At 44.4% G+C, this 26,980-nt stretch overlaps 1 protein-coding gene and 1 long non-coding RNA gene across 6 annotated transcripts in view; one reads left to right on the forward strand and one right to left on the reverse strand.

Moving 5' to 3' along the window:
• Kcnj1 (potassium inwardly rectifying channel subfamily J member 1) overlaps positions 1–22,156 on the forward strand; it is a 30,102-nt gene extending 7,946 nt beyond the window's left edge. Inside the window, exons 2-3 of one of the 5 annotated variants that reach the window (XM_048343654.1) lie at positions 2,673–2,819; positions 20,096–22,156. In XM_048343654.1, the coding sequence (XP_048199611.1) occupies positions 20,102–21,220 (1,119 nt within the window). In that variant the 5' untranslated portion in view covers positions 2,673–2,819; positions 20,096–20,101 and the 3' untranslated portion in view covers positions 21,221–22,156. Of the gene's footprint in view, positions 1–2,672; positions 2,820–5,128; positions 5,225–9,769; positions 9,960–15,187; positions 16,546–20,095 lie in introns of those variants that run through there. The other 4 variants (XM_048343655.1, XM_048343652.1, XM_048343651.1 and 1 more) reach the window with 4 other exon arrangements.
• On the reverse strand, positions 117–26,980 carry LOC125349484. The gene is made up of 3 exons (XR_007210521.1): positions 26,928–26,980; positions 18,208–18,212; positions 117–1,432 (listed from the first exon to the last, which is right to left on the reverse strand). It is a non-coding gene; the product is annotated as an uncharacterized LOC125349484 (long non-coding RNA).

Here is a 26,980-nt window from a genome sequence, read left to right on the forward strand (position 1 = left end):
AGTTATTATTCTGAGTATATATTGTCTAGGCCATGAAGTAGTGGTTACTATTGAGTTTACCCATAAACAATGCCAAGGGTACCATAAGTCCCATGATTACTAGTTCTGGGTGATTCTTCCATAAGTTAGAGGACACCTCCCCCCCTCCCACCCCCCGCCCCCGTGCACCTTAGATTCAACTAGATTCAAGAGAATGTTATACAGCACAGAGTGTTTTTAAATACACATTGTCTCATTTCATTTTCAAACCATTATGAAAGGTACACACCTCTTGGCCATTTCCTCATTCATCCATCAACATACTTATTACAACTAAGCCAGAGAGAATGAGCCATTCTAACAGAGGTGAAGTGTCAACAAAACATGGCTAAATGTGGTTCCAACATTTAATTGATTCTCTCCTATACCTTTCACTTCAGGAATTACTGTTGTATTCCTTTTTCACTGGCGTGGTGTGGGGTCTCTGTGAGTGCTTCTACTTGGTTCATAGTGTTTCTTTCTTTTTTTTAAAAAAAAAAATATATCTCTTTAAGTAGCTACACAAGGGGATTTCAGTTCAACATTAAATACAATGCATTTTGGCCAATGCCACCCTTTCATCATTCTCCCCCATCTCCTCAATTTACCCAGTTCCATTTCCACCTATGTATGTCAATTGACTATAATGACTGTATTTGCTCATTTCTCTCCATTGCCAACTGCTTCACTTGCCCATATCCTCTGTCTCCCTCCTCATCCCAAAGCTTCTTGTACTCTGTTGGCTCCAGTCCTTCCCCAAGTACCTCTCTCTTTGCACTCTTTAAACCTTGTAAACCCTTGGCAAGTCAATAAACGCTAGAGTAGATTTTTTTTTAAGATAATATAAACAAATGCTCAGAATTGTGTTCATTTCTTATGTATGATTTCAGGCACACAATGGAACTCAAAACACAGGAGATGCATGTCCCATTCCATGCTTAAAATGATGAAGGAAAAATGTCTACAGTTGCATCCAATTCTTAAGGACTAGCCCTGTCTGAGTCAGTGCCTATACTTATTGAATCCGCCATGAATGGTTTTCACACCAGGCCTGGATATTTGCCTGGTTGTTAGTTGGGTGAGCAAGTAAAACATAACTTCAGCTTCAAGTTGGAGAAGAGCTTATTCTCTCTCCAGTAGTCTTCTCTATTCATCCTTTCCCCACTAGGGAGGCTGCTCAGGCCCCAGGCATGCTATTGGTGATAAACAGTAGCAGAAACTGGGTGCCAGTGACTCCTGCCTGTAATCTTAGTCAGTCAAGATGTGAGATCTGAAGATCATACATTTAAGCTAACCCAATCAGAAAAATCAGGAATAAAAGCTAGAAGTGGAGGTGTGGCTCAAGTGGAAGAGTGGCAGCATTGAATGGGAAAAGCCAATCAAGACCTTGAGGTTCTGAGTTCAAGTCCTAGTACTGGAGCACACACACACACACATACACACAGTATAGAGTGGATAGGCACTGCACACCTAGGCCCCTCATCCAACTGACCTTCACTGGCAGGCATTTAATACTATCTGTAGAATTCCTGTGCTTCTAAGATAGACATTAACTGAACTCAGATCATCATCAGATAAACAGGCAAGCCTACAGCTGGTAGTGAGAAGAGATGGAAAGAAGTGAAGTCAAGACTGGAGCTACCACACTGCTGCTCACTTATGGGCACTATTTCAGGTTAGATACTGAAGAGTTCATGGAAAGAGTGACTGCGGCAAAGTATAGTAATATATCCGGTTAGTATGGTAGACTTGATGTAGTTCACACCAAGGGTGACATCATCTTCCAGCCCATCCCTGCCTTTCAGGCACCTGTCAGACCCCTATCTTTGCTTTGCCAACTCCACTCACTGGTCTTCCAGTAGCAATGTCTGCAGTCATCAGACTGGTCACAGCTCAGACCTTGTCTCCTTCAGGTGTGGCATGGAGCCACAATTGTCATCCGTGCTAAGCCTAGTTGTGAAAACTTCTTCACAATTTCTGGATATCCTCTTTCTGTCCTATATTCTCGGAGGAGTAAAGCAAGGTGGGACATGTCAGGAAAAGTTTATTGCTGACAATGAAAAGTTACTAGGAGTGTGGATGTGAGAAAAGTGAGTTAGGAAAAACAAATCTACATGAGCTAGAAGATATTCAATTTGTATGGAAAGCTACAAGAAATGTATCCAATGCCTAACGTATGAAACTGTAACTTCTCTGTACATCAGTTTGATAATAAAAATTTGAATAAAAAATAAAAAAAATAAAAAAAAGGAGAAAGAAGGAAAGAAAAAAGCCGGGTGCCAGTGGCTCATGCCTATAGTCCTAGCTAGTCAGGAGGCTGAGATTTGAGAATCACAGCTCCAAGCCAGCCTGGACAGGAAAGACCATGAAACTCTTACCTCCAATTAAACACTAGAAAAGTCAGGAGTGGAGCTGTAGCTCAAGTAGTAGAGTGCTAACCTTGAGCCAAAGAAGTTCAGAGACAGTGCCCAGGCCATGAGTTCAAGTCCTAGGATACAGAGAGAGAGAGAGGGAGAGAGAGAGAGAGAGAGACAGAGAGAGAGAGAGAGAGGAGGGGAGGGAGGGAGGGAGGGAAGGACCTGCAATGAGCACCAGGGTCTTTATTGCTCCTAGGTTTCTTAGTGATTTCTTTTTTTTTTTTTTCTGTCTTCCAGCTCTAATCGATTACATGGGGGAAATTAACTCTGCAAACTCCCCTAGGCGATGGCTGGTCACGGACCAGCAAATAGCAGAGCTGGAATTCAAGTCAGCCTCAGACAGAAGTTTCAAGGCCAGAATCGTGGGGAGCCTGCACGTGCTCTGTAGGTAGAATGCCCTCATTTCTTTCCAAAGCACTCAGGGCTCATGACTTGACAGGGCTTTACTGGAGTTTCTTCCCCCAGACACATCATGAAATTATGATATATAATATGATAGAGGTTAGGACCTGGTGCTATGCTATCAAACTGGTCATTATGATCTGTGTGAAATCAGCTGGAAGTTCTCTTTTTTAAGGTGGACCACTGAAAATAGAGAAAGGGTGATCTGTTGTATACTCGGTGTGTGTGGTGGTGGTGGTGGTGGTGCTGGTGCTGGTGCTGGTGGTGGTGGTGGTGGTGGTGGTGGTGTGTGTGTGTGTGTGTGTGTGTGTGCCAGTACAGAGTTTTGAACTCTCGCTTGGCTTTTTCTATCAAGGCTGGCATTCCACCACTTGAACCATACCTCTACTTTTGGCATTTTGCTGGTTAATTAGGGATAAGAGTGTTGTGTACTTCTCTGCCCAGGCTGGATTCGAACTCAATTCTCAGCTCCCAGCCTGCTGGGGTAAGTAGGGTCACAGGTGTGAGCCACCAGCTCCCAGGAAGCTCACAAGAAACATTGTCCCACTGGCTTCACAAAATGGGGCAATCTCCTGGGATGGTGATGGCTGGTTTTCTGTCTCCATATCAGTTTTCCTCCTAGCCTTGCTTGGGGATCTTCATCCTTCTCTTTCTGTGTGTGGGGGGGGAGGGGGAGTCAGACAGGATAGAGGAGGAAATGGGATGGGGGACCTGTGGGGCATGCAGGAGTTTACTGGTCTTGGCTGGTTCCGGCTAACCTGTGATATACTGCCAAGCCTCCAGGGAGGCAGAGTTCAGCTGGCTCCAGAAATATAAGACTTCAGAGCAAGAAACCAACAGAATAAGAAAAAAGCAGAGCGAGGAAAAGAATGAATCTGAGCATGAGTTATGGATGAAGCAAGGTGTGGCATAATGCTTACAGGGGAGGCCTAGAGATGGAGAAGTGCATGCATGGGTCAGGGGAGGAATCTCTCTCATATATGCCTGTGGCTACTCAGAGCCAGGGGGTTCCCTGGTCTGATCTTCTGGTGGGAAGAGAAGGCCTGGAAGCCCGTAAAGGCAGTCACGCTGGGTGTCGCCCTCCAGCCAGGGGCTCAGATCACATTCACAGAAGGACTCTAGGCCCTCTATCAGAAGATGGTGGGACCTAGGGGCAGGGGATGGTAGGAGGGGCCTAGGTGTCTGGGGATGATGGGAGGAGCCCAGGCGCAGGAAGTGGTTGGTGGGAGGGGGGGCTAGGGCTCTACCTCCTGTGCACCTCCTTGAACTCCACCTGGTCAACCTTGGAGGACTAACCCAGACCCTGAGAGAGGAGATGCTGTAGCTGCTGGCTCAACTCCATGTTAGTAGTGAGGGGCAGCCCAAGAAGAAAACGTGTACACCAGGGTTCTTAAGAGAGAAAGGTGATTTTAGCTGTGATGCCTTCAGGATCAGATAGCCTCTTGGTAAGAAAGGGAGGTGCCACTTCACATGAGATCTTGTGATGCCAGATGTGGGTGGCAGAGTCTATTTATTGAGTCTCTATCATGTGACAGAGATGCAATTTTGCCTACATTGGCCTTACTGAGACATAGTTCCCATTGCACTCCCCATTAAAGAAGTGCATTTCCGTTGGAGATATAATTCCCATAATACTCCCCATTCGAAATGTATTTCAGTTGTGTGTGTGTGTGTGTGTGTGTGTGTATTCACAAAATCACATAACCATTACCACAAGCGATCTTAGAATATTTTCACCGTCTCTAAAAGAACTTTGTAACCATTAACTGTCATTCTTGGTTCACATTTCCCCTCAACCCTTGGGCAGCTATCTATGGACCACTCTTATCTTTCTCTATAGAGTTGGCTGCTCTAAACTTCTCATGTCAAAAGAAACATAGACCCTCTGGCCTCTTTCACTTAGCATCATGCTTTCAAGTTTCATAGATGTTGAATCTTGTATCGAACTTCATTCCTCTCTAGGGCCAAATGATATTCCATCCATTACGTATACCATGTCTTATTTTTGGATTTCTCAGTGGATAGGCAGATGGTTTGTGTCCTCTTTCTGAACTATGGTGAATAATGATGCTACTATTAACTCCTATAACAAGTTTTTGTATGAACATGTACATATTTAACTTAATCCACCGAACAACAAAGCACCTATAATCACTGGTTCATTATGAAAAAACTGAAGCTCAGAGAGGTACAGGATCATTTTGAATGCAGAGCTTCTCTCAGCTTTGATGAATTAAGACAGAAGGGCAAAGAAGGAGAAACAGAGTGGAATTTTGTTTCACCTTTTCCAGGTCAGTGTACACAGGACTGGGTGAGAAGAGAGGAAAGGCATGGTTGAACATGCGTCAGCGGCCTGCCTGCTGTAGGCTCCACTGGTCTTTCCAGAGGTGAGGGCTGCAGTCGCTGGGCCCGGCATGACTCTGGGTGGTCCCCTTTTGCTTTCCCTCCTTGTTCTAGAGACTGATAGAAGATCAGGCTGAAAGTTGCTCAAGTGTCTTGCTGTAGTAGCCTCAGGAGATGGGAAGTCCATGGGATAGTGTCCCTATTCTGAGCTGGCTGGCTTCCTGGATGGGCTCTGCCGGGTGACAAGTAGGGGTCCATGCCAACTGCCTGCAAGAAGAGCCTTGAAGAGTGGAATCCAGTGTGTGCCAGAGGACGGCTCTGTGTCATGGAACAAAGGTCACCAGGGCCATTGGCTCTGCTTCCTTGTGGGCCTCAGGGCTTTCCCAGAAAGCACTTGGATGTGGGAGGGTGGATGATGTGCCGCCCCATTAATGCCACCCTGATGGCTCGGCAGAATTCAAGCCAAAACTGGTAATCATTGACCTTTGTCGGCTCCAAAGGTATGGCAGTAGGATCCAGGGGAAGGCCAGCTCTCAGGGAGTCCACTGTCCTGTGGAGGCCTGAGGTTGGCACAGCCTTGACAATGGAGAAAAGAGGCCCGGAATTAAAGGCACTATGGATGATGCATGATGGGATTTTTCCATTCTGTATGAGGCTGGAACTTGGAGGGGAAGTTAGAGCTACAGGTAGTATTTAGCACTGGCAGAGTTAAGACCTCCTAGATCCCAGCATGGCCAAAGTCCTTTCTGTCCATCTGTAAGATACATATGAGCCGGGTGCTGATGACTTACTCCTGTAATCCTAGCTACTCAGGAGGCTGAGATCTGAAGGATCACAGTTCAAAGCCAGCCTGGACAGAAAAGCCTGAGAGATTGTGCTATTCAACTAGCCAAGCAAAAGGCCAAAAGTAGAGAGATATGGCTCAAATGGTAGAGTGAGAGCCTTTGCAGAAAAAGCTAAGCGAGAATGTGATGTCCTAAATTCAAGCCCTAGCATTGGCACAATAAATAAATAAATAACCAGCCATAGATACATATGAATGTATCCATTTTACAGAGGAGCAAAAGACACGCAAGAGTACCCCATGTTAGCATTCATAAGTAACCAACTTTCAGAGTCCCTTTCCCCAACAAACCCACTGGTTACAACTCACCCAGAAGGCCACTGATGAGGTATGGCAGTGAGCTGTGGAGCTAGAAGGCCTCAGAAATCTCCATCTAAAACCAGGAATGGGTGGGTATTCCATGACTTCCGTCTTGCCTGTCTGCCAAGCTGAGCTCAGCCGACCTTATAGCCTGTGGATACAGCGGCTTGGGTACTGATTTCTAGGCATCTAACTCATGGCACTAGCAAACTGTACCCCATTTTTTTTATAAATTGTCAAGGTTGGGGAACTCTATACATATCCTTTAAAGCAAAGAGAGCTTTCTTGTTTCAGACAGACAGGGAGTATGTTCAGGCCTCTTGTCCACATGGAATTCATTCCTTTCTGGTCTGGAAAGGGCTGAGTTGAGGTAATACCAAACCAAACCACAGAAAAACTAGAAGGGTTGGACTAATAACAGGATCTCTACACACGTAATAAATACAACCTTTTTTTTTGTAAACATTTCGATTCTTTCATTAAATTACAGTGCCATTTGGAGTGGATGGCTCAATATGTGAAACTTAAGAATAGGGTTATTATAAATGTGTCTCTCCACTTTCCATCAAAACAACCCCTATCGCCACACACCATTACAAGATAAACAAGAGAGAGGATGATTATTTGATTGGCAAAAACTACACTTTACACAAGAATCCACTATAGGATTCCTCTCAGTATCTAATATCCGTGTGTGTGTGTGTGTGTGTGTGTGTGTGTGTGTGTGTGTGAAGGCACATCCTCCACACAATTTCTGGTCACATACTTTTGAGATCATCTCTTGGTTTTCATGTAAGATTATACCTCCAGGCATGTACAATGATATTTTCAGTGTAATCGTGTTCTTTTCAGTAGTAATGAGAATAAATAGACCACCCAGCTAGAAAAGTCTGTGGATCATGATGTGATTTTAATGTTCAATCTTAAAAATCACTGGAAATTAGAATTTACCAGTTAGGATACTGACCAGAAAGGTCTGGGTAGAGACCAAGTTAAGCGGTCTGAGAACTTGTGCTAAAGTCAAGTCCACCAGAAACAGAACTGACACATGGGGGTCCCTCCATGGGGGTGTGGGGGGGGGGTTGGGGGCCCTTTTTGTCTCGTCCAACCTGATTGAAATTATTTTACCCAGGGTTCTTCTGGAAGGACATATTCTGTCTTTCCAGACAGTTACCATTTGCGTTGTAGTTTAGCAGTATGTTCCATGCTGGGCTTCCCTCACACAATCCTGTGTCCTGACAAGACAGTATAGCAGATACCAAACCCAACAATTGAGATCTCAAATCCAGCAGCTCTGATTGGTCCAGAGGTTTATTCACATTGGCAGCTTTGAGAAGCATCGCTTCTCTTCAGAGACAAATGGCTTGTTTGCATAGGGACTTGTAAATAAACAAGCGGTGGGGTACAGAAGGCTATCAAAAACCCAGACAGATGCCTTCCACATGGCCCTTTTTTTTTTTTTTGGCCAGTCCTGGGCCTTGGACTCAGGGCCTGAGCACTGTCCCTGGCTTCCTTTTTGCTCGAGGCTAGCACTCTGCCACTTGAGCCACAGCGCCGCTTCTGGCCGTTTTCTGTATATGTGGTGCTGGGGAATCGAACCTAGGGCCTCGTGTATCCGAGGCAGGCACTCTTGCCACTAGGCTATATCCCCAGCCCCTCACATGGCCCCTTTTGAAAGCCAAGAACAGGGAATCATTTGTACCTCTCTGTATCTGCTTACCTTCCTGACAGATAGACATTAATTGAGCCTCTGTCTCTGCCTGGAACTGGGGTAGGCAGACACGGGGCACATCTCAGAAGAAGAGACAGTTGAGGCCATTGTCCCTAGAGAGCACAAAGGCAAACAGGTAAATTTAACTCATAGTTCATACTACAAATAAAAAGTAGACTATACTCAAATATTGCGAAAGTAGATGCTCTGACTTACAGGGGGACAGAAGTAGGCAGGAAATCCCTCAACCTTTAGCCGACGTGTAAATCTCAGAAATGACATTCAAGTCAGGTGAGGAAGGGTGATGGAGATCTGAGTATTAAGTACTCTTAACGGAAGAAGCAGCAGGTGAAGCAAGCCTGCTGCCAGAGGTTAAGAGATTCACCTAGCTGTCACAGCTGGAATGGGGCAAGGTTGGAACCCCCCATCTGAGTCTTTTGTCTCTGTATTCCTGGCTGCGTCCTGGGAGTGAACTGGGCACTGAGGCTAAGGTGAAGGTTTTGTTCTCCGCTAGAACAGTGAGTAGCCAGGACTCCTCTCACCATCAGGAAAGCTGCTCTTCACCCACTGAGTTGGGGTGGGGGGCCTGGAATGTGCACACTAGCCATTGGCCAATATATCAAATGCTGCTGTTGATGATTCAGAATTCATCCTATAAAAGTCAATACACATCTCAAATAGAAGATGTCCTTCTTGTACTATTTCCTGAGCCAGGACAATTTGTGCATGATGGAGGGGAAATGCTTCATTTTATAAAATTTTCAGCCACATACCCAGTTAACTCAATTTTATTGCCTAGCATCATGAGACTAGTGACATCTGGGCCTGTGGCCTTTTCCAGTGTGTATTCTTGGGTCCAATCCAGTGTGCTCTAGGCTTTCTCCATCCAGCACCCCAACCATATTTCCTGTGCCTCTCCTCCTCTTCCATGTCTTTGCACATGCTCTTCCTGGTTCGTGGGAACCTGTTCACTCTCCATTAATCAGGCATTCCTTGCCTTTCCATGTCAGTGCCCATAACATCTTCAGACTCTCACTAGCTCTTATCCTTCTATACACAGCACAGAGATGTGTGAGGAGCCACCATTCCCAGCACCGAGTGAGCTGGTGCTGATTAAATGTTTGCCTTTCCTTCAACACTGTTTATCCGCTCTTCAGAGTGTGCCATAGGGCTTAGAAGTAAAGACGCATCAGTCAGGCAGGTCAGATTCTTCTAATCTTTTGCTTTTCTGCGTTGTGACCTTGTCCACATTGCCCAATCTTTATTAGTTCTCAGGCTTTTGAAATTGCTATGATGTCTAAATAAGATAATTCAATACATGTTTTTTGTTTTGTTTTGTTTTTTAAAGTTACACAACACTGCAGGCTAACCCTACAGAGCACTGCTTAGACTGAGCTCCAGGGGTCACTGTTGATGAAGGTTGCATAGCTTTCCTGGAGCTGCAAGACAGGGAACTTCCATTCAACACATAATTGGTCTTCATCTATTTTGGACTGAGCACCTCAACTTCTACTTCAATTTACCATTACCTCCTGCTCAGTCCACTCATGCACAGTAAAGCAATACTTTCCCTTAGTAAAGTGCTATACTCTAGAGTTAAGCAGACAATTCCTTTATAAAAGAAAAATCTCTGGAGAAGGAGCCATGTCGCTCCAAGAGTGTAATTGTGAGTTTGTCTTCTCTCTTGTCTCTAGGCTTCCCTCATTCTCCGGTCACCAATCTCATTGTCCCCAGGGATGCTCTGCTCTGTCTTTAAAACTCCACACAACTCATACCTGTAATCCCAGCCCCTCAAGAGGTAAGGATTGGAAGGGTTATCGTTTAAATCCAGTTCAGAGAAAACATGAACGTGAGTCCCTCATCTCAACCAAGAATTCAGAGGTAGTGATTTACGCTTACTGTTCCAGCTATTTGGGAGATGCAGATAAGAGGACTGTGGTCCTAGGCTGGGCCACACATACACATAAGACCTTACCGGACAAAAATAACAAAAGCATAAAAGGCCAGAGGCATGGTTCAAGTCATAGATTTCCTGCCTATCTGGTGTAAGACCCCGAGTTCAATCCCCAGTACTGACCTCTGAACAAAACAGAGACAGAGTGCCCCCTTTAGGTCCTTCTTTGCATGGCTATAAAATGCTAGCATTTCCAAGACCTTAGGAAACAACTATGAGAAACAATAGGAAGTGATATTGGAAGTGTAGACTGAGGAAGTAGCCATCCTTCAAAGCATTGATTTGTGTGCGTGCACATGCAGCTACTAGGGCTTAAACTCAGGGCCAGAAGTGCTCTTCTTTAGGATATTTGTTTGGGGTTTTGCTTTGTTTTGCTGAGGGATAGCATTCTATCACATCTCCATGTCTGGCTTTTTAGAGGTTCATTGGAGATCGGGTCTCATGGACTTCCTTGCCCAAGTTGTCTTTGAACGGTGATCCTCAGATCTCAGCCTCCTGTGTAACTATGATTACAGATGTAAGCACTGGTGTCCAGTCAAAACATTTTTTAACCCCACAATACATGCGTACCTATCACCCTAACGTGGGACACTCTTAAGAACACTTATCCCAGGTTCAGTTTTACTAGCTCCCATACTGATTCTACTGGTAGGAACATCATGGCTCCCAAGTCATTACCACTGGGACACAGGAAGAGACAGAGGCCTTTGTGGTGAGAGTATAATTACTTCAGGACTGAGGTAAAGGAGTTGGCTAAATAGCCTCTAAATCCCAAGCGTGAAAACTAACTCCTTTTGGTGAAGCTCTACATTTAACTTGGTAGTTTCTTTGATTCTTTGCAGTTCCATAAGAATGCCAACAGAGGTATAAAATGTGTATATGTGCAGGTTAACTTCTGGAACAATCATTGGGAGGAGCTCATGGCTTTTGGCTGGGTTCATGGCCTACTGCTAAAGAGTTTCAGAAATGGGCTTTCCATAGCCTGGCAGAGCCTGGGGAAGATTTCTGGAGGGGTCAGGAAGGACTTGTGTGGGGTTTGGGGCTTTCTTTAGGAGACATGGGTTTAAGTTTAGGGAAGTAGTATTTTGCTTTGGAAGGAAGTAGGGGCAGTTCTGTTATTATACTTAATCTTATTGTTATTATCTTGAAGGAGAGAGGACTAGCATACTAGTCTTGGTTAAAAAAAAACCAAACACAAAAAACACAGTATCAATCTCTCATCCCAGCTAGGAGAGGGGCCTATTTGGCTATTTTTGTGGTTTGGATTTTCCTTGTGTTTTTGTCTGTGTTCAGATGAGGTTACAGACAGGCCTTGCTTTTAGCCGCATCCACTATGATCAGAGTAGTCTTGTCTGATATTCATGTTCAATAATATTGTTTGCTTTCAATAGGAGAAGAGTGAGATCATGCTATGAGCACACCAGATTTTCTCCCACAGTTCTTGGGCTTCCTTCTCTTCAAAGGGTGTGGCTAATGGCTGTGAAAGAGAAATACAGCATCTTGCCTGGGTACCATACTTCTGTTCAGCCATGCCAAGGATAATTCTCTTTCTCTATTCCATCCTCTTCTCCCCATGAGAAGGCATCTGGAGTCCTAGAGGAAAACATGTTTGCCATTTCCAGGTCTTTCTGATCCATGCTGGGAACTAGGCTCTGTAGCTTTCACGCATCATAGACATGATGTATGGCCATCCTTGGTCTCCTCTCTTAGATGTAGGTCCTCCTTTGGCTGTGACACCCTGCACACCCCATTCACCTCTGTGTGGTAGACACAAGGGAGGCCCGAGTTAGTGACCCTCATCAAACTAGCTTCGTTTGCGAATCAATAAAAAAAAAGGGCCATTGTGCATAGTTTGGTGGCTGTGTTCTGGGAGCTTCATATGTATCATTGCATGTAAATCATGCCATGATACTTTTTTGGTGTCTGTTCTAGCACTTGAACTCAGGGCCTAGACACAATCCCTTAGCTTTATTGCTGAAGGCTAGCACTCTGCCACTTGAGCCACCACAGTTCCACTTCTGGCGTTTTGCTGGTTAATTGGAAATGAGCATCTCACCTCATGAACTTTTCTGCACTGGCTGCTTTGAAACACAGTTCTCAGATCCCAGCCTCCCTGATAGCTAGACTTATAGGCATGAGCCAGCAATGTCTAGCCTATGACTTTCGGAAGAACATGACTAGGGCCATTTCACAGATTAGGAAACGGAGGCTCAGAAAAACGAAGTGGCTTGCTTAGATCATCTGGCTGTGATCTAATAGCAGAGCTGGGGTCAAATCCACATCTCTGCCTACCTAAGATGGTGCCTGTCTGTTCTACCAAGCTTTCCTGTGACTGCTCTTCATTCTGGGGGGAATGCTCACCTTGGTGTTCTACCTTTTTATAACTATCTCCTGCAGAACACATTGGATTAGTTAGAAACGCCACTGTGCCTGGCTTGCTCCAGAGATACCTACAGAACACAGGGCGTCCATGAAGCCAAAGTCATGGGAACTCAGGGTTTCTTGGGTTTCATTTCCAAGCTCCCTTCTCTGGATGGAGTGAGCAAGGCACCTGAGCTGTCATGTGCTGCTTTCACGCCTAGAGGCAATTGCACTTGGCCTCAAGGTCCTGGGATCTACTTGTTCTATTTTCCCATCACATTTTTCAGTGCTTCTAGAAGAAGCCTGGGGTCTCGGGTGCTCTTGAGCACGCCTACAAGCCCAGGAGAGATGTTTCCACCAGTCTTGCCAAGTTCTATCTAAAAAGGACTCCGGGCGGGGGGAGGGGGGTGGTGGTGGCTGGGAATATGGCCTAGTGGTAAAGTGCCTGCCTCGTATACATGAAGCCCTGGGTTTCATTCCTCAGCACCAGATATCTAGAAAAAAGCCAGAAGTGGCGCTGTGGCTCAAGAGGTAGAGTGCTAGCCTTGAGCAAAAAGAAGCCAGGGACTGAGTTCAAGCCCCAGGACTGGCAACAAAAACAAAACAAATTAAAAAAAAAAAAAAGGACTTCAAGGGGACCCTAAGTGAGCCACCCAATCATACTGAAGAGGTGAGAGAATGTCCCTAGCATTCTCAAACCAGAGGAAATGTCACCTCAGCTACTGTAGGCTCTGGGTATGGTAGAGCCACTTCCGGGAGCTAGGTGACTTCGTGTTTCTAGAGGAGCTGAAGGTTTGTAAATCAGGCTGGGCGTTAGCCATCTGACAGAGATGATTTTCATAGAAAACAGGAAGTGCTCTGATGTTGCAGTTGGATGCACTGGTTTTAGCTCCTTAGCAAAGGTGTGTAGAGCAGGACAACCTTAATACTATGCCCTCAGCCCTTCAAGTCAGGAAATCTGCTGTATTGTAATCACTGAATTACATCTCTGAGAGGAACTTGGTTGGTTTTGTGTGTGTGTGTGTGTGTGTGTGTGTGTGTGTGTTGGTACTGGAGTGCGTGCGTGTGCTGGTAGGGGGCTTAGACTCTAGGCCTTTGACTCTTTCATGACTTTTTTTTTTTTTAATGCAAGACTGGCTCTCTTGAAGGAACGTGAGAGCAGAGAATGCTACCTGCATAGTAGTTGGTACCTAGTAGGTGTTCAATAAATAAAGTATATGTTCCATTATGTTGATTAAGACAGGACCCAAAGTCTCATGGGAGACAGGGTTATGGAAGGTTCTCTAGAAATGTTTGATTCAATCAATTCCTGGCCCACAACAGAGTGGTAGACATTCCCCAAAACATGAATTTCTTTGGCACTGTTCTTGCTGAGGGACTACAGAAAAATCATGTCATCGGCCATCAAGCTTCTATTTCCTACTTCTTACATAAATGCTTGTCTCTCAGAAAATGTTCTGAAGGTAACTAAATGTGGGTATGAGCTGCAAGAGGTTTGGCTAAAAGGTAGATGGTAGTAAAGGTCTTTGCATTTTTTTTAATAGCAATGAAATAAGCCTTTGTACTTCTAAATCAGAGGTGATACAGACAACTGATAGAGTGCCTGTTGAGCTGCTGGGATTGGGATGGGAGGAAGACTATGCGATAAGTGTATAAGAAACCCCAATTCACAGGGCACCATTGCCTCATACCTGTAATCTAGCTACTCTGTAACCTGAGGATTACAATTTGTGCAGAAAAGTCTGTGAAACTTCCATTTCCAATTCACCAGCAAAAAACCAGAAGGAAAGGTGTAGCTCAAGTGCTAGAGTGTCAGCCTTGAGTGAAAAAGCCAAGCAAGAAGGCAAGCCCTGAGTTTAAGCCCCAGAATGGACACAAGAAAAATAAATCATCACCGTGGATGCCTGTAAAACAGCCTTTGCATTAAGGTTCTTCAAATTGTAGCAGTGACTTTGAGCTATGGGCACCTTCCTGCAAATGAAGAGGGTGTTACATGCAAATGAAGAGTGTATTTTCAGAGAGAGACAAGAGATTCAAGAGCAAAATATGTCAAGGAAATCGTGTGTGTGTGTGTGTGTGTAAGGATTGTTCAACAGAAGAGACTTCAGTGTTAACAATAGGAGTTAGCTGGGTGTTCTGAACAAAGCCCAATTCTCCTGTAGGTCTGTAATTCAAATGTAGTGAATAGAAAATGGCAGGCTGGGATTTGCTTGCCTTTCCAGCCTAGGGTCACACCAAGGCCCTCCAGTGCTTTTGAATTTGTTGTCCTGGAACTTCCTGCAGCCCTATATACTTGGCTTCCTTCTGTCCCTTCTGTTGAATCCACATACACTTAAATATAGGATGGTCACACAGGAACTCCTCTCTGGAGTATCTCTTCTGGTGGGGCAGCCACCAGCTGCTGAGAAGAACAACAGCAAACTCCTTGCTTTTATGTACATAATGATTTGCTTATTTCTCATCATTCAGCAAGTCTGTGTAACTCTAACACATCTCCAGGCCTTGGCCTCCATGTCACTGCTGTGCCTCCCACTGTTCCTATCATGCCATCACTCTGTGTTTGGCTGTTTGTGGGCTCATCTGCTTGCCACCAACGTGCCTGAGAGCAAACTGGTGGTAAGAATGGTGTCCACAGGATTAGCTGTGAGATATCACAGGATTAGCTCTGTGATGTCAGGGGATTGGCTGTGTGATGTCACAGGATTGGCTCTGTGATGTCAGGGGATTGGTTGTGTGATGTCCAGCCAATGGCTGGTCCAGAGGCTAGTTAGTATCTATATATCATGGCTGAATGGTGACCAATAAATGAATTAGATCATTACAACTGCACCCAGTTGGAATACCTTCCCAGAAGCTGGATCTACAGCTAGCAGGGATTTTGTAGAAATGTAGTCCTTTTGCGGTTGGACACACCACACCATGTTGTAACTGCCCGTGTGTCTTGTTTACTCATCCCTTAATGGTTGGCCTCTTGAGAACAGGAAATTTCTCTTTGAAATCTGACAGAAGAAGCACACAATCCATGTGTGGGAAGTGTTCAAGAAGTCTCTTTTCTGAGCAGAAGCTATTTACAGAACGAAAATGCTTGGGCAATAGAGAACAAGTGGCAACAATGCAATCCACTTGTGCTACCAGACCACCAAGGATGCCTTGGTTAAATATTAGCTAATGTGCAGCCCTGTGCTTGCTCTTAAGATTTACTGATTTCAGTAGAAAGGAACCTAAACACACACACACACACACACACACACACACACACATGCACAAAACTGGTCATGTTATATAATCCACTCACCAGGAATAATCTCTAATCACCAAAAAAGTATACATTGGCTTTGTCTGTGGCCTGATTAAGTGCAACTGTCCAAGCAAAGTAGGTTATGTGTGATGATGTATCTGCTGTGTGAATGACAGGTTTGGTTGGTGAATGAATTTATCCTGTATCTTTGCTTCCTCTAAGTGGAATTTTTCTCACTTTAGAACAAATAGATCAACAGCATTGGCTTATCCAGTACATGTAAGACACAATTTCAGTAAAGGCCAATTTTCCCAGAATTAAAACAACAATAAAGGCTCTCTTTACCGTCTTAGTTTCTTACATAACAATGGCCATTTGTTGGGAGAGAGATTAACGTAGTTATTTGGTTTCTTCCTGGTATGATCTAACTAACAACTACATCTCTTAATGTCCCTCTATCCACCTGTATCTTGTAAACTCGGAAAATTCATTATCTTGGTGTGTCAGAGAAATGGCCGGGAGATTGGTGATAACTAGCTTGTTTCTGGCCAAGTCATTTGGCATGATTTTAGAACAGCGAGTGAGCAAGAGAGCGTGGCAAAGGAGAGCAGGGCAAAGCTGGCGTCCAATCTACATCTGCTCCTGCGGACCTTAGCTGGTGCTTTGTCATGTCTTAGCATGACGGTATTCAAGCCATGTGAGGTTTGAAAATATATATATACCCAGCTCAGAGCAAGGGCTGAGAACAACCACTTGCTTTGGTTTAAACCACACAACCCTGCTGAATTGGTGTTTTTCAAGCTAATACAAATTAGCATCAATCTACTGGTTGAAACCCGTGCTAAATTTGGCCAGGCCCAAATGATTCCATCAGGCTTCGACACAGCACCTAATGCTGCTACTTCCTTGCTTTCTCCAGCCATGGATGATTCCAGCGAGAGTGTGTTTAGGACGTTGGTAAGTTCAGACAATCTGCAAAAGCATCGAAGGTGATGGATTGCTTTTGTTTCACTCTTTGCAAGACTAGACAGATAACTTCTGTTTGATGAAGACAGTTGTGGAAATCCAGACTATTCCAGAAGAGATATCAGGGAATTCCAGAAGGCTGGAGGAAAAGGATGCTAGGAAAGAAAAGCTTAGAAACTGGTGTATTAGAAACCATCTGACAAAGAGAATGTGGTTCATTCCTGGTTCCATAGGGAAATGTGGGTTGCGGGAGCAGGGCAGTAGGTAAGATCCACTCAGTGGAAAGCTTTCTAAGTAGTTTGAACATCCACATACCTTAGCGAGGGCATCAGTCCCCAGTGGGTGTAGGCCAGGCAAAAGGATGTCTGTGCAGGACCAGTGAAGAGCTGGGGTTTGGGGTGGGGAAGGAGCCTGCATCTCCCGCTTTGCATCTCAACTGGGGCCCTCCCCTCATCCCGTTTGGGGACATGAGGTTAGTGAGAGCTGAGCATGGCCCTCTGAGTGTGTGCAAGGCAAGGCCTTTGGCTCTCTCATGTCTTCGCAGCCAGTCCCTAACATTTTCAAATCACCACATCTGTGACTTTTGTCTCTACCACTACTACTGAGCATTGGCTTCCTGTATGATCTAGGTCAAAGCTATGAAGGAGACATTGGAATATCACTTTGGGTTTACATGCTATCACTTCAGTGGGTTTCACTTCCTGGTTTTTTTTTCATGACCAAATACCTTTTTTATGAAAGAGGGGGATTTTGAAATCTATTTAAAAAACTTATTTGCATTGGATGAAAAAAATACCACAAAGATATTGCTAACCCTAGTGGATACACCTTTGAGTTTCTTTGGCATAGGAGAAGATGTGGTCAGGTGTTTATAACTCCTGAGTTTCACTAGTGTTGGCTGTTTAGGGGGAAATTCTCTTTACTATTTTTCTGTCAAACAGAAACCATTAAACAGATTGTGGTTTGTCTGTGTATATGTGCGCCAATACTAGGGCTTGAACTCAGGGCTTTTTTTTTGCTCAAGGCTACTGTTCTATTACTTGAGCCACAGCTCTGGTTGGCTTTGAACTGTGATCCTCAGATCTCAGCCTCCTGGATAGCCACAATTGCAGATGACAGCACTCAGCTTCAGATTGTGTTTTGAAGATATGAATTCCTTCGCTAATGGAATAAACAGTAAGCTTTCATAGACTGCGTGGGAAGCTTGGATCTAGGAATGAATGCGACATGTTTTTGCATTTATGAAATGCAATTTAAGTCAATGCTCCCCCGTTCTATAGCTCAACCGCAGTGAAGGAAAGATGAAGTTAATGATAGTGAGTCTCATACAATAGTATTTTGAAAAATACCTTTTGAAAAACCAGCACACAGTGAGAAAAAAAGTCTAGAAACAGACTTTGTAGGCCACAGAGAAAGCTTTGTTCTAAATACTACCGAACATTTGAAAACATACATTTTTTTTTAATACTGAAATCTTGAACTCAGTTTCCTGCTCTCACTTGAGTTCCTTTCTAGGCTGGTGCTTGGCCACCAAAACCACACCTCCAGTCTAGCGTTTTGTTGGTTATTTTGGGGATTGAATCTCACAGACTTTAGTGCCTGGGCTGGCTGAGAACCTTCAGATTTGAACTTTCTATGCAGCTAAGATAAGACGTGATCTACCCGTGCCCGGTACAAAAAAGATTTTCACCCATATTGTGCCTGTCTTAAAGTGTTTTAGGAAAATCGAGCTTTAGAATGGGGAAGCGACTATGAGGGGCACTGTGGCCCACATCCTCTGAGGTGCAGCCAGGGAGCGGACGTTAGCTCTCTTGTTGCTGGTTTGTTCCATGACTTTGGAGAAGTCATGTAAAATTTCTGAGTCTTGCTTCTTTTATATGACAAATGACCAAACTGAATTGAGTCAGAAGGTCTCATGATATATGAGTATCAGTAGCTGGACACTGGGCATTTTAGGTAGTATATTGATATATTGATGAATCTTCCTCCCTCCCTCCCTTCCTCTCTCCCTTCCTCCCTTTCTCCCTTCCTCCCTCCCTCCCTTCCTCCCTCCCTCCCTCCTTCTCTTCTTTCCTTCCTTCCTTCCTTCCTTCCTTCCTTCCTTCCTTCCTTCCTTCCTTCCTTCCTTCCTTCCTTCCTTCCTTCCTTCCTTCCTTCCTTCCTTCCTGCCTTCCTGCCATCCTGCCTTCCTGCCTTCCTGCCTTCCTTCATTTGTGTGCCCATCCTGGGACTTGAACTTAGGATCTGGACTGTACATGGGCTTTTTTTGCTCAAGGTTAGTGCTCTACCACTTGAGCCACAGCACCATTTCTAGCTTTTGGGGGGATAGTTACTTGGAGATAAGAATCTCACCTGCCTTCCTGTTACTTCTGAGATCTGAGGCTCTCAGACTCCCGCAAAGCTAGGATTAGAGGCGTGAACCACCACCAATGCCTAACAGAACGTGTCATTCTTACATTATACTGTGTGTGTGTGTGTGTGTGTGTGTGTGTGTGTGTGTGTGTGTGTGTGTTGCCTGGATTTTGATCTCAGGGCATTGTACTTGCTAGCTAGGTGCTTACCACTTGAGCTATGCCATCTTGCCCTTTTTGTTTGTTTTGTTTTTGGTGGGTCATGGGGCTTGAACTCTGGACCTAGGCACTGACTCTAAGCTCTTCAGCTCAACCACATGAGCCACAGTGCCACTTTCTGGATTTCTGGTTAAGAGTCTCACAGACTTTCCTGCCCCAGTTAGCTTTAAATCATGATCCTCAGATCTCAGCCTCCTGAGTAGCTCCACTGGAGCTGGGCTTAGTTTTTTTTTCTTTTGTTGGTCTTGGGGCTTGAACTCTGGGCCTGGGCACTGTCCTTGAGCTATTCAGCTCAACACTAGCACCATCTTGCCCTTTTGGGCTTTAAGTTATTTTTTACAGTGTTTCCTACATTTTTGCCTGGGCCTGACCTTAAGATAAGATCTTTCTATGTGTTTCCTGAGTATCCAGGATTATAGACATGCATCAGCATTCCCAGCTTATACTTTGAGCTAGAATCTCACTAACTTTTTACCTGGGCTAGTCTCTAACTATAACTCTTGTCTATGTTCTGAAGTAGCTGGGATTATGAGCATATACCATTGTGCCCAGCAGCTGCTTATTTTTACATGTCACAAAAATATAAGCAGGACTTGAACTTACGATTTCGTAATCACAGCTAAGCAGAAGGCTAAAAATTTTAAGGGAAGGAGATTGCAATGATAATATCAAATAAAGTACAGGTCATAACTGGCTATCACAAAATTTTTTCAGGTCTGTTGTGACGATTGAAATCAGGAAATTCTTGGCTATACCACTTTTGAGTTTCCTTCAATTCACGTCTCTCTCATAAATTTTACATTTAAGAAATATGGTCATGCAGTGGAAAGTTTGTACTGAGAATAGCATGGGGGTATCCACTAGTAAGCCTGCATTCTGGATGGCCTATTTGTATATAGGTATGTCTGTTATCTGATTCATGACTGTTATTGACAAAAATCCTATTTTCTTTTCCTTTGCTGTGTTTGTAGATCAGGATGTTCAAACATCTCCGGAAATGGTTTGTTGCTCGCTGTTTTGGGCATTCTCGGCAAAGAACACGACTCGTTTCCAAAGATGGAAGGTGTAACATAGAATTTGGCAATGTGAATGCACAGTCCAGGTTCATATTCTTTGTGGACATCTGGACGACAGTGCTTGAGCTCAAATGGAGGTACAAAATGACGGTGTTCATCACAGCCTTCCTGGGGAGTTGGTTCCTCTTTGGTCTCCTGTGGTACGTGGTAGCCTATGTCCACAAAGATCTCCCAGAGTTCCATCCTGCTGACAATCACACTCCTTGCGTGGAGAATATTAATGGCATGACCTCAGCCTTTCTGTTTTCTCTGGAGACTCAGGTGACCATAGGGTATGGATTCAGGTGTGTGACAGAACAATGTGCCACTGCCATCTTTCTGCTCATTTTCCAGTCCATTCTTGGTGTTATCATCAATTCATTCATGTGTGGCGCCATCTTAGCCAAGATCTCCAGACCCAAAAAACGTGCCAAGACCATTACGTTCAGCAAACATGCAGTGATCAGCAAGCGGGGTGGCAAACTCTGCCTTTTAATTCGAGTGGCCAATCTTAGGAAGAGCCTTCTTATTGGCAGCCACATATATGGAAAGCTCCTGAAGACCACAATCACTCCTGAAGGAGAGACCATTATTTTGGACCAGACCAACATCAACTTTGTAGTCGATGCTGGCAATGAAAATTTGTTCTTCATCTCCCCACTGACAATCTACCACATCATTGACCACAACAGCCCTTTCTTCCACATGGCAGCAGAAACCCTTTCCCAGCAGGACTTTGAACTAGTGGTGTTTTTAGATGGCACAGTGGAATCGACCAGTGCTACTTGCCAAGTTCGCACATCCTATGTCCCAGAGGAGGTGCTCTGGGGCTACCGCTTTGTTCCGATAGTCTCTAAGACCAAGGAAGGGAAATACCGAGTCGACTTCCACAACTTTAGCAAGACAGTGGAAGTGGAGACTCCTCACTGTGCTATGTGCCTTTATAACGAGAAAGATGCCAGAGCTAGGATGAAGAGAGGCTACGACAACCCCAACTTCATCCTATCAGAAGTTGATGAAACCGATGACACTAAAATGTAGCAGTGGGTTTTTCAACAGGAAGAAGTCTTCAAGGACGTAAGGGACCAGAGGCATTATGAACTGATCAGCATTTGGAGTGTCTGAAAGTGGAAAGAGAACTGGCTAGGACTACTGGTACAACGACCGTCAAACTGTGATCCTACAGGACACAGAGCCCTGCCGTGTTAAAGCATGTGATGCTTTCGTGTGAAACTGCATACAGAAGCCAGAGGAGCTCACTAGGAATCTTGAATGTGGTTATTTGAGATCACGTAATGTTGATGGAGGATAGACAAATATCATCTGCCATCTTGACAGACTAAAGGAGATATTTTTGTAGAGGCTTCTTGAAGAATTTCAAAGCTTTAGACAGGATCAGAAGACAGCTCTATTTCTTGCTTTTGATTCTATGTCTAAGAAAAACATTCCTTCTATTTTAATACTGACTTCTATCAATGAAGAAAACGTCTCATGATTTAAGGGCAGTGAACTAACTCACTGATGGCAACCAGAGATGGTTATACAGAGAATGGTTGAAATTCTGACCTTCTCCAGCTCTGGTGTTTGGAGCCCTCAGTGGAGTCTGGGTCATGTGGGGAGAAAGGGAAAGAGAAGACACAGCCCAGACACTCTGCACCATTCCATACCCATAGTGGGGAGGAATCACATGACTGGAACTTGTTTTTGTGGCCTGCTCAAGTGCCGTGGCCCACCCTGGGCTTTGGTCCAAATGATCTCACATGGTACATTTAGACATAGGCTGAATCTATACTGTAGAATATCAATGAACATCTTTCTGTAAGGCAGGAATGCTTGAGTTGAGCCGACTAGTGATAGCTCTTTCAATTTACAACAAATGAGTGAAGGCACTACAAATCTATTAAAAGTGTACTTATTCCTTGCTCTTCCAAGATGGCGATAGGGACTGTGGAGCTGTAGTTGACCTAGGGGAGGGATGCAATGATAACCCAGTGTTTCTCTGCCTAGAGCTTATACTGAAATTCTATGTCTGAAAGAGAAATAGGAAATACAGAGGAGTGGGATATGGCTTTACAGGACTTTGTTAGATATTCCTGTCTCTGAGAGCCAACGCCACATCTTTTTATAAGGGACCAACTTAATGGACTTTTAGGGAAGGCTTGGATATGAATGTCCTGTTCATTTCTCTACCTTCCTTATTTTGAATGTATTGTGGGAAAACGTGGAATTCTAAGCTGCTTAGGAATATAAAAAGATGTGTTCAATGTGTTAATTAATAAAGTTCCAAAATTGCATGCAGTTTCCAAGTGTTCTTAATTATGCATTAACTGACAAGGCGATTGGGAAAAATATTCTTGCAGTTTTGTCCTAGAAGGACAAAACTGGTGGGGAGGAGGGAAGTAGAATGCATTTGTTGTTTGATTCTCCAGGAGGAAGTGAGACAGGTTGAAGACACACCCCTTCCTGTCTAGCTCCATCAAACCTCTCCAGTAGGAATCTTGGCAGCCACAACAGGAACAAAGACCATTGTTGGAAGGGATAGCATTGTCTTTCCAGGACTGGATTGATTTTGTTCAGATCCACCTGCGCATTCTTGTCCTTCTGACCTTGACCTGGGAACTATGATGGGATTAGGGGCTCATATCTTGTCAGTAGCTGTCATGGTAGGAATGCAGGTGGCCACACTGAAGATGATGCTGTGGCTGTAAGTGCGTAAGAACCACAACTCAATTTGCTGACAAGGCCAAAAGAATCAATATTGCAAGCTTCAGGAAGTGAGGTTTTATTATACTTTATCCCTTTATGCACTGGTGGGAAAATGAATTCTCTCAAGCCAAAAGCATATCAACATCATGCTTTGGTCTGTCCTACTCAATGGCAGTGAAATGCTGAGGACTAATCTATTCCCTTTGTTAAAGGAATAAAACAAGGGGTTCTGATGAGTGTATTTCTGGGTTATTCCCATGGCAAATATTCCTTCATTAAGATCAAGGTAGCCAGGCGTGATGGTTCCCACCTGTAATCCTAGCTACTCAGGAGGCGGAGATCTGAGGATCACAGTTCAAATCCAGCACAGGCAGGAAAGGCCATGAGACTCCTATTTCCAGTTAATCACAAAAAAGCTGGAAGTGGCACTGTGGCTCTAGTGTAGAGTACTATCCTTGAGCAAAAGGAACCCAGGGACAGTGCTGAGGACCAGAGTTCAAGTCCTAAGACCAGCAAAACAACAAAAAAATAATAAAACAGTAATATTAAGGCACTTCCATACTTGTTCTCTTTCTGCCTCTCTGTCTTCTCCTCCCTCCTCTCTTCTGTGCTGGTACTAGGGCTTGAACTCAGGGCCTCACACTCTTCATTCTGTTTTTTGCTCAGAGCTGGTGTGTTCTACCACCTGAGCCATACCTTCAGCCTAACATTTTTGCTGGTTAATTGGAGATAGTTTCTTGGAAATTTCTTCCAAGGCTGACTTTAATTCTCTGTTTTTAAGCCCCCAGAGATAGGATTACATATATGGGCCACTGCCTCTGGTGTCCAGCTGAAGTCTCCTCTTTAATACAAGTTCTCATCAAACCTGTAGCACCCATGAACATACATTCACCAAGGCCCTTTAAGAAATGGGTTGTCTTGGGGCTGGTAACTTGGGACAGTTCTGAGGGCATTCGGAGATCTGGGGGTAAAGAGAGCTCAAGAACTCAATGAGTGGGGCTGGGAATATGGCCTAGTGGCAAGAGTGCTTGCCTCGCATACATGAAGCCCTGGGTTCGATTCCCCAGCACCACATATATAAAAAATGGCCAGAAGTGGTGCTGTGGCTCAAGTGGCAGAGTGCTAGCCTTGAGCGAAAAGAAGCCAGGGGCAGTGCTCAGGCCCTGAGTCCAAGGCCAGGACTGGCAAAGAAAAAAAAAAGAACTCAGTGAGTGAAGAAAATGGGAAGACCAGAAAGTAGCAGCAAGCCAGCGTGCCCATGTGAAGGTAAGCTTTTTATTCTAGTGCACAAATGTTTTCCTGACTCTAACACATCAGTATTACTATTGTGATAGGTCTGCCATGTTGTTCTATTTCCTGATTTATCCATTCCAAACAGTATCTTGGAAAGTCTGACCTTTCAGGACTTAAGGGATGCCATCTTTAATAAGAATAGGAGGAAAAAATTCTTCTCTAAGTGGCCAAGTCAAAGAAATGAGATGATCAATGTAGAGTAACTGTTTAAACCTCTAACTAAAAGGCATGCACGATTCAGACATTGAACCTTAAGGACAAACTTCCCAAGGGGATGATAGGTTTGGTTGTGAGAGAATTCTCTTTGGAGATTGGTCTTAAACCAAGAGCTGGGGGTCCAGCAGGATGCTTCTGTGAATAGCCTGGGGGCTTTTCCCCTGTCTAGAACAAACAGAGGAAAACCTCTGATGGAAAGAAGGCAAATGAACCCTTGGGTCCGCCCCTGGGCCGTTACTGTCTGCCATTACAGGAAGTGCGTGTCAATCAAAGCTTGACAGGAGAGATAGAGCATTTTATTTTGGAAGCCAGAAGTTTGAGAACAATGACTGGAATTTCCTCTTTCTGTTCAGTAAGGGCTGTTTGTCATTGGGGAGATAAAAGTCCAGGGGTAGGGAATAAAGGTTATCGGGAACTGTGCAACCCAGAGCCATGGGGGTTGGGGGGGGGCAGGCATGGTGGGAGGAGGGGTTATGGAGGAAATCTATTTCAATGCTTGTCATTAAGTTTCCATTAAAAGAACATTCAGTTAGGAATTCAAAAATAATTTAATCTCCCCAACCAGATGCACCCAGCTGGACTCTTTGGAGCTGAGCCTGGGGGTGATTTGGACACCCGCTGCAAGGGTTAGAAACTTAGTGTATGTCTCTCTCCCTCCAGTACATCCCTGTCTGTGGAATGTTCTAGAAGACACTGGTGAGAAACTCCAACACTTACACTCTGGTAGAAGGAGCACAGTGTAGGTTTTCACATGCCTTTGACTCATTGTGACCATCCTGCATACGTTTCCTCTCTTAATGGGAACAATAATCCTATGACATCAGTATTATTGTCACACTTATTTTTCAAGTGAAGCAGTGAAATGGGGAATTGTCCAGAGTCCTATGCTAGTAAATGCCAGGGTGGGGGCTCGAAATCCATCGAGTGAGCCTTAGAGGACCATTCACTAAAAGTCACCAGAGTCATTGCCTCAAAGAAGATGCACCAGGGCAGTCCTGGAACCCGTGGAGGGTGCATGCTCATGGCCTGGGAGAAAGTGCTTAGTACTTAACACAGGTGAGAGCCCTTGGCTGGAGCTTAACAAGCACCTGGGGATTACCTATTCTAGGAAAAGGCAATGTTTTCCCAGTGTTTCTCTAAGTAATCTGCCCAGTAGGTCTCCAAGTGGGCATCCTGCAGGGTTTACACACAACCAATCATAGCTAATAATATAAACAAATATTTATATAATATACGTATGTGTATGTATATATGCAAGGCTCTTTCTAAATATATATATACACACTATATATAATTGTATATAATTTAAAACTATACATAATATTTTATTTCAATTTCCAAGGTATAACTCACATCCTAAGCAGTAGAGAAATGGAGTCTCTGTTCTCCTTGGAGAGTAGGATTCTCCATTCAGCTCTGTATTCCCATCACCAATATACTACCTCAGATAGCCAATAAACTGTTTTTTTAATAAATGAACAAAGGAATGACCGATTTGCTCAAAGACTATTTGACTGAATGGCTTTGAACCCATATATCGTCCAGGAACTTTTGAGCAAGCTGTATCATTTACTAGCTAAGAGATCCTGAGAACTGACTTAACTTCATGGAGCCTCAGTTTCCTTATGAGTGAAATGGATTTTTTTTGAAAGGCAGTTAGGGAGAGGATTAAAGGGGAATAGAAGATGTCAAAATCCATTGGTAGAAAGTAAATGGTGCTATGAGCCAGTGGTTCATGTCTGTAATTCCAGCTATTCAGGAGGCTGAGATCTGAGGGTTATGGTTCAAAGCCAGTCTGGGCAGGAAAGCCCATGAGACTCTTATCTCCAATTAACCATCAGAAAACTGGAAGTGGAGCTGTGGCTCAGTGTTAGAGCATTAGCTTTGACCATAAAAGCTCAGGGACAGTGCCTAGGCTCCAAGTTATGCCCCAGAACTGACAAAGAAAGGACGGAAGAAAGAAATAAAGAGAGGAGGGAGAGAGGAAGGGGCAGAAGGGAAGGAGGGAGGGAAAAGAGAAGAAAAATAAACTAAGTGGTGACTTGCTAGCACAGCAGAGCAATAGGGTGGTACTCTGATGCCACTTCATTTCAACCCACAGGATCTTCATTTGGGACTCACTGTGAGCTGGACTCTAGACATGCCATAATGAGGAAGCAGAGGTCCTTCCCGCTGCCACAAATGGCTCTAGGACTTTAATCAATGTGGGACCAGCACTTCCACCACCCCTTGATCACAGATCGAGGCCAGCCTAAACAAACAAGTTCATTAGATTCCATGTACAAAATAACCAGCAAAATGCTGGGTGACAGTGGCTCAGGTCTGCTTAGCTGCTCAGGAGGCTGAGTTCTGGGGATCAAGGTTCAAAGGCAACCCAGGCAGGAAAGTCTGTGAAAATTTTATCTGCAATTAACTATCAAAAAAAGCCAGAAGTAGAGTTGTGGCTCAAGTGGTACAGCACCAGCCTTGAGCAAAAAAAAATGACTGGGGATAGCACCCAGGTCCAAGTTCTTGCCCCAGAACCAGCACACACACACACACACACACACACACACACACACACACACACACACACACAGCAAAAAG

The sequence above is a fragment of the Perognathus longimembris genome, chromosome 3, assembly GCF_023159225.1.
Source record: "Perognathus longimembris pacificus isolate PPM17 chromosome 3, ASM2315922v1, whole genome shotgun sequence".
NCBI lineage: Eukaryota > Metazoa > Chordata > Mammalia > Rodentia > Heteromyidae > Perognathus > Perognathus longimembris.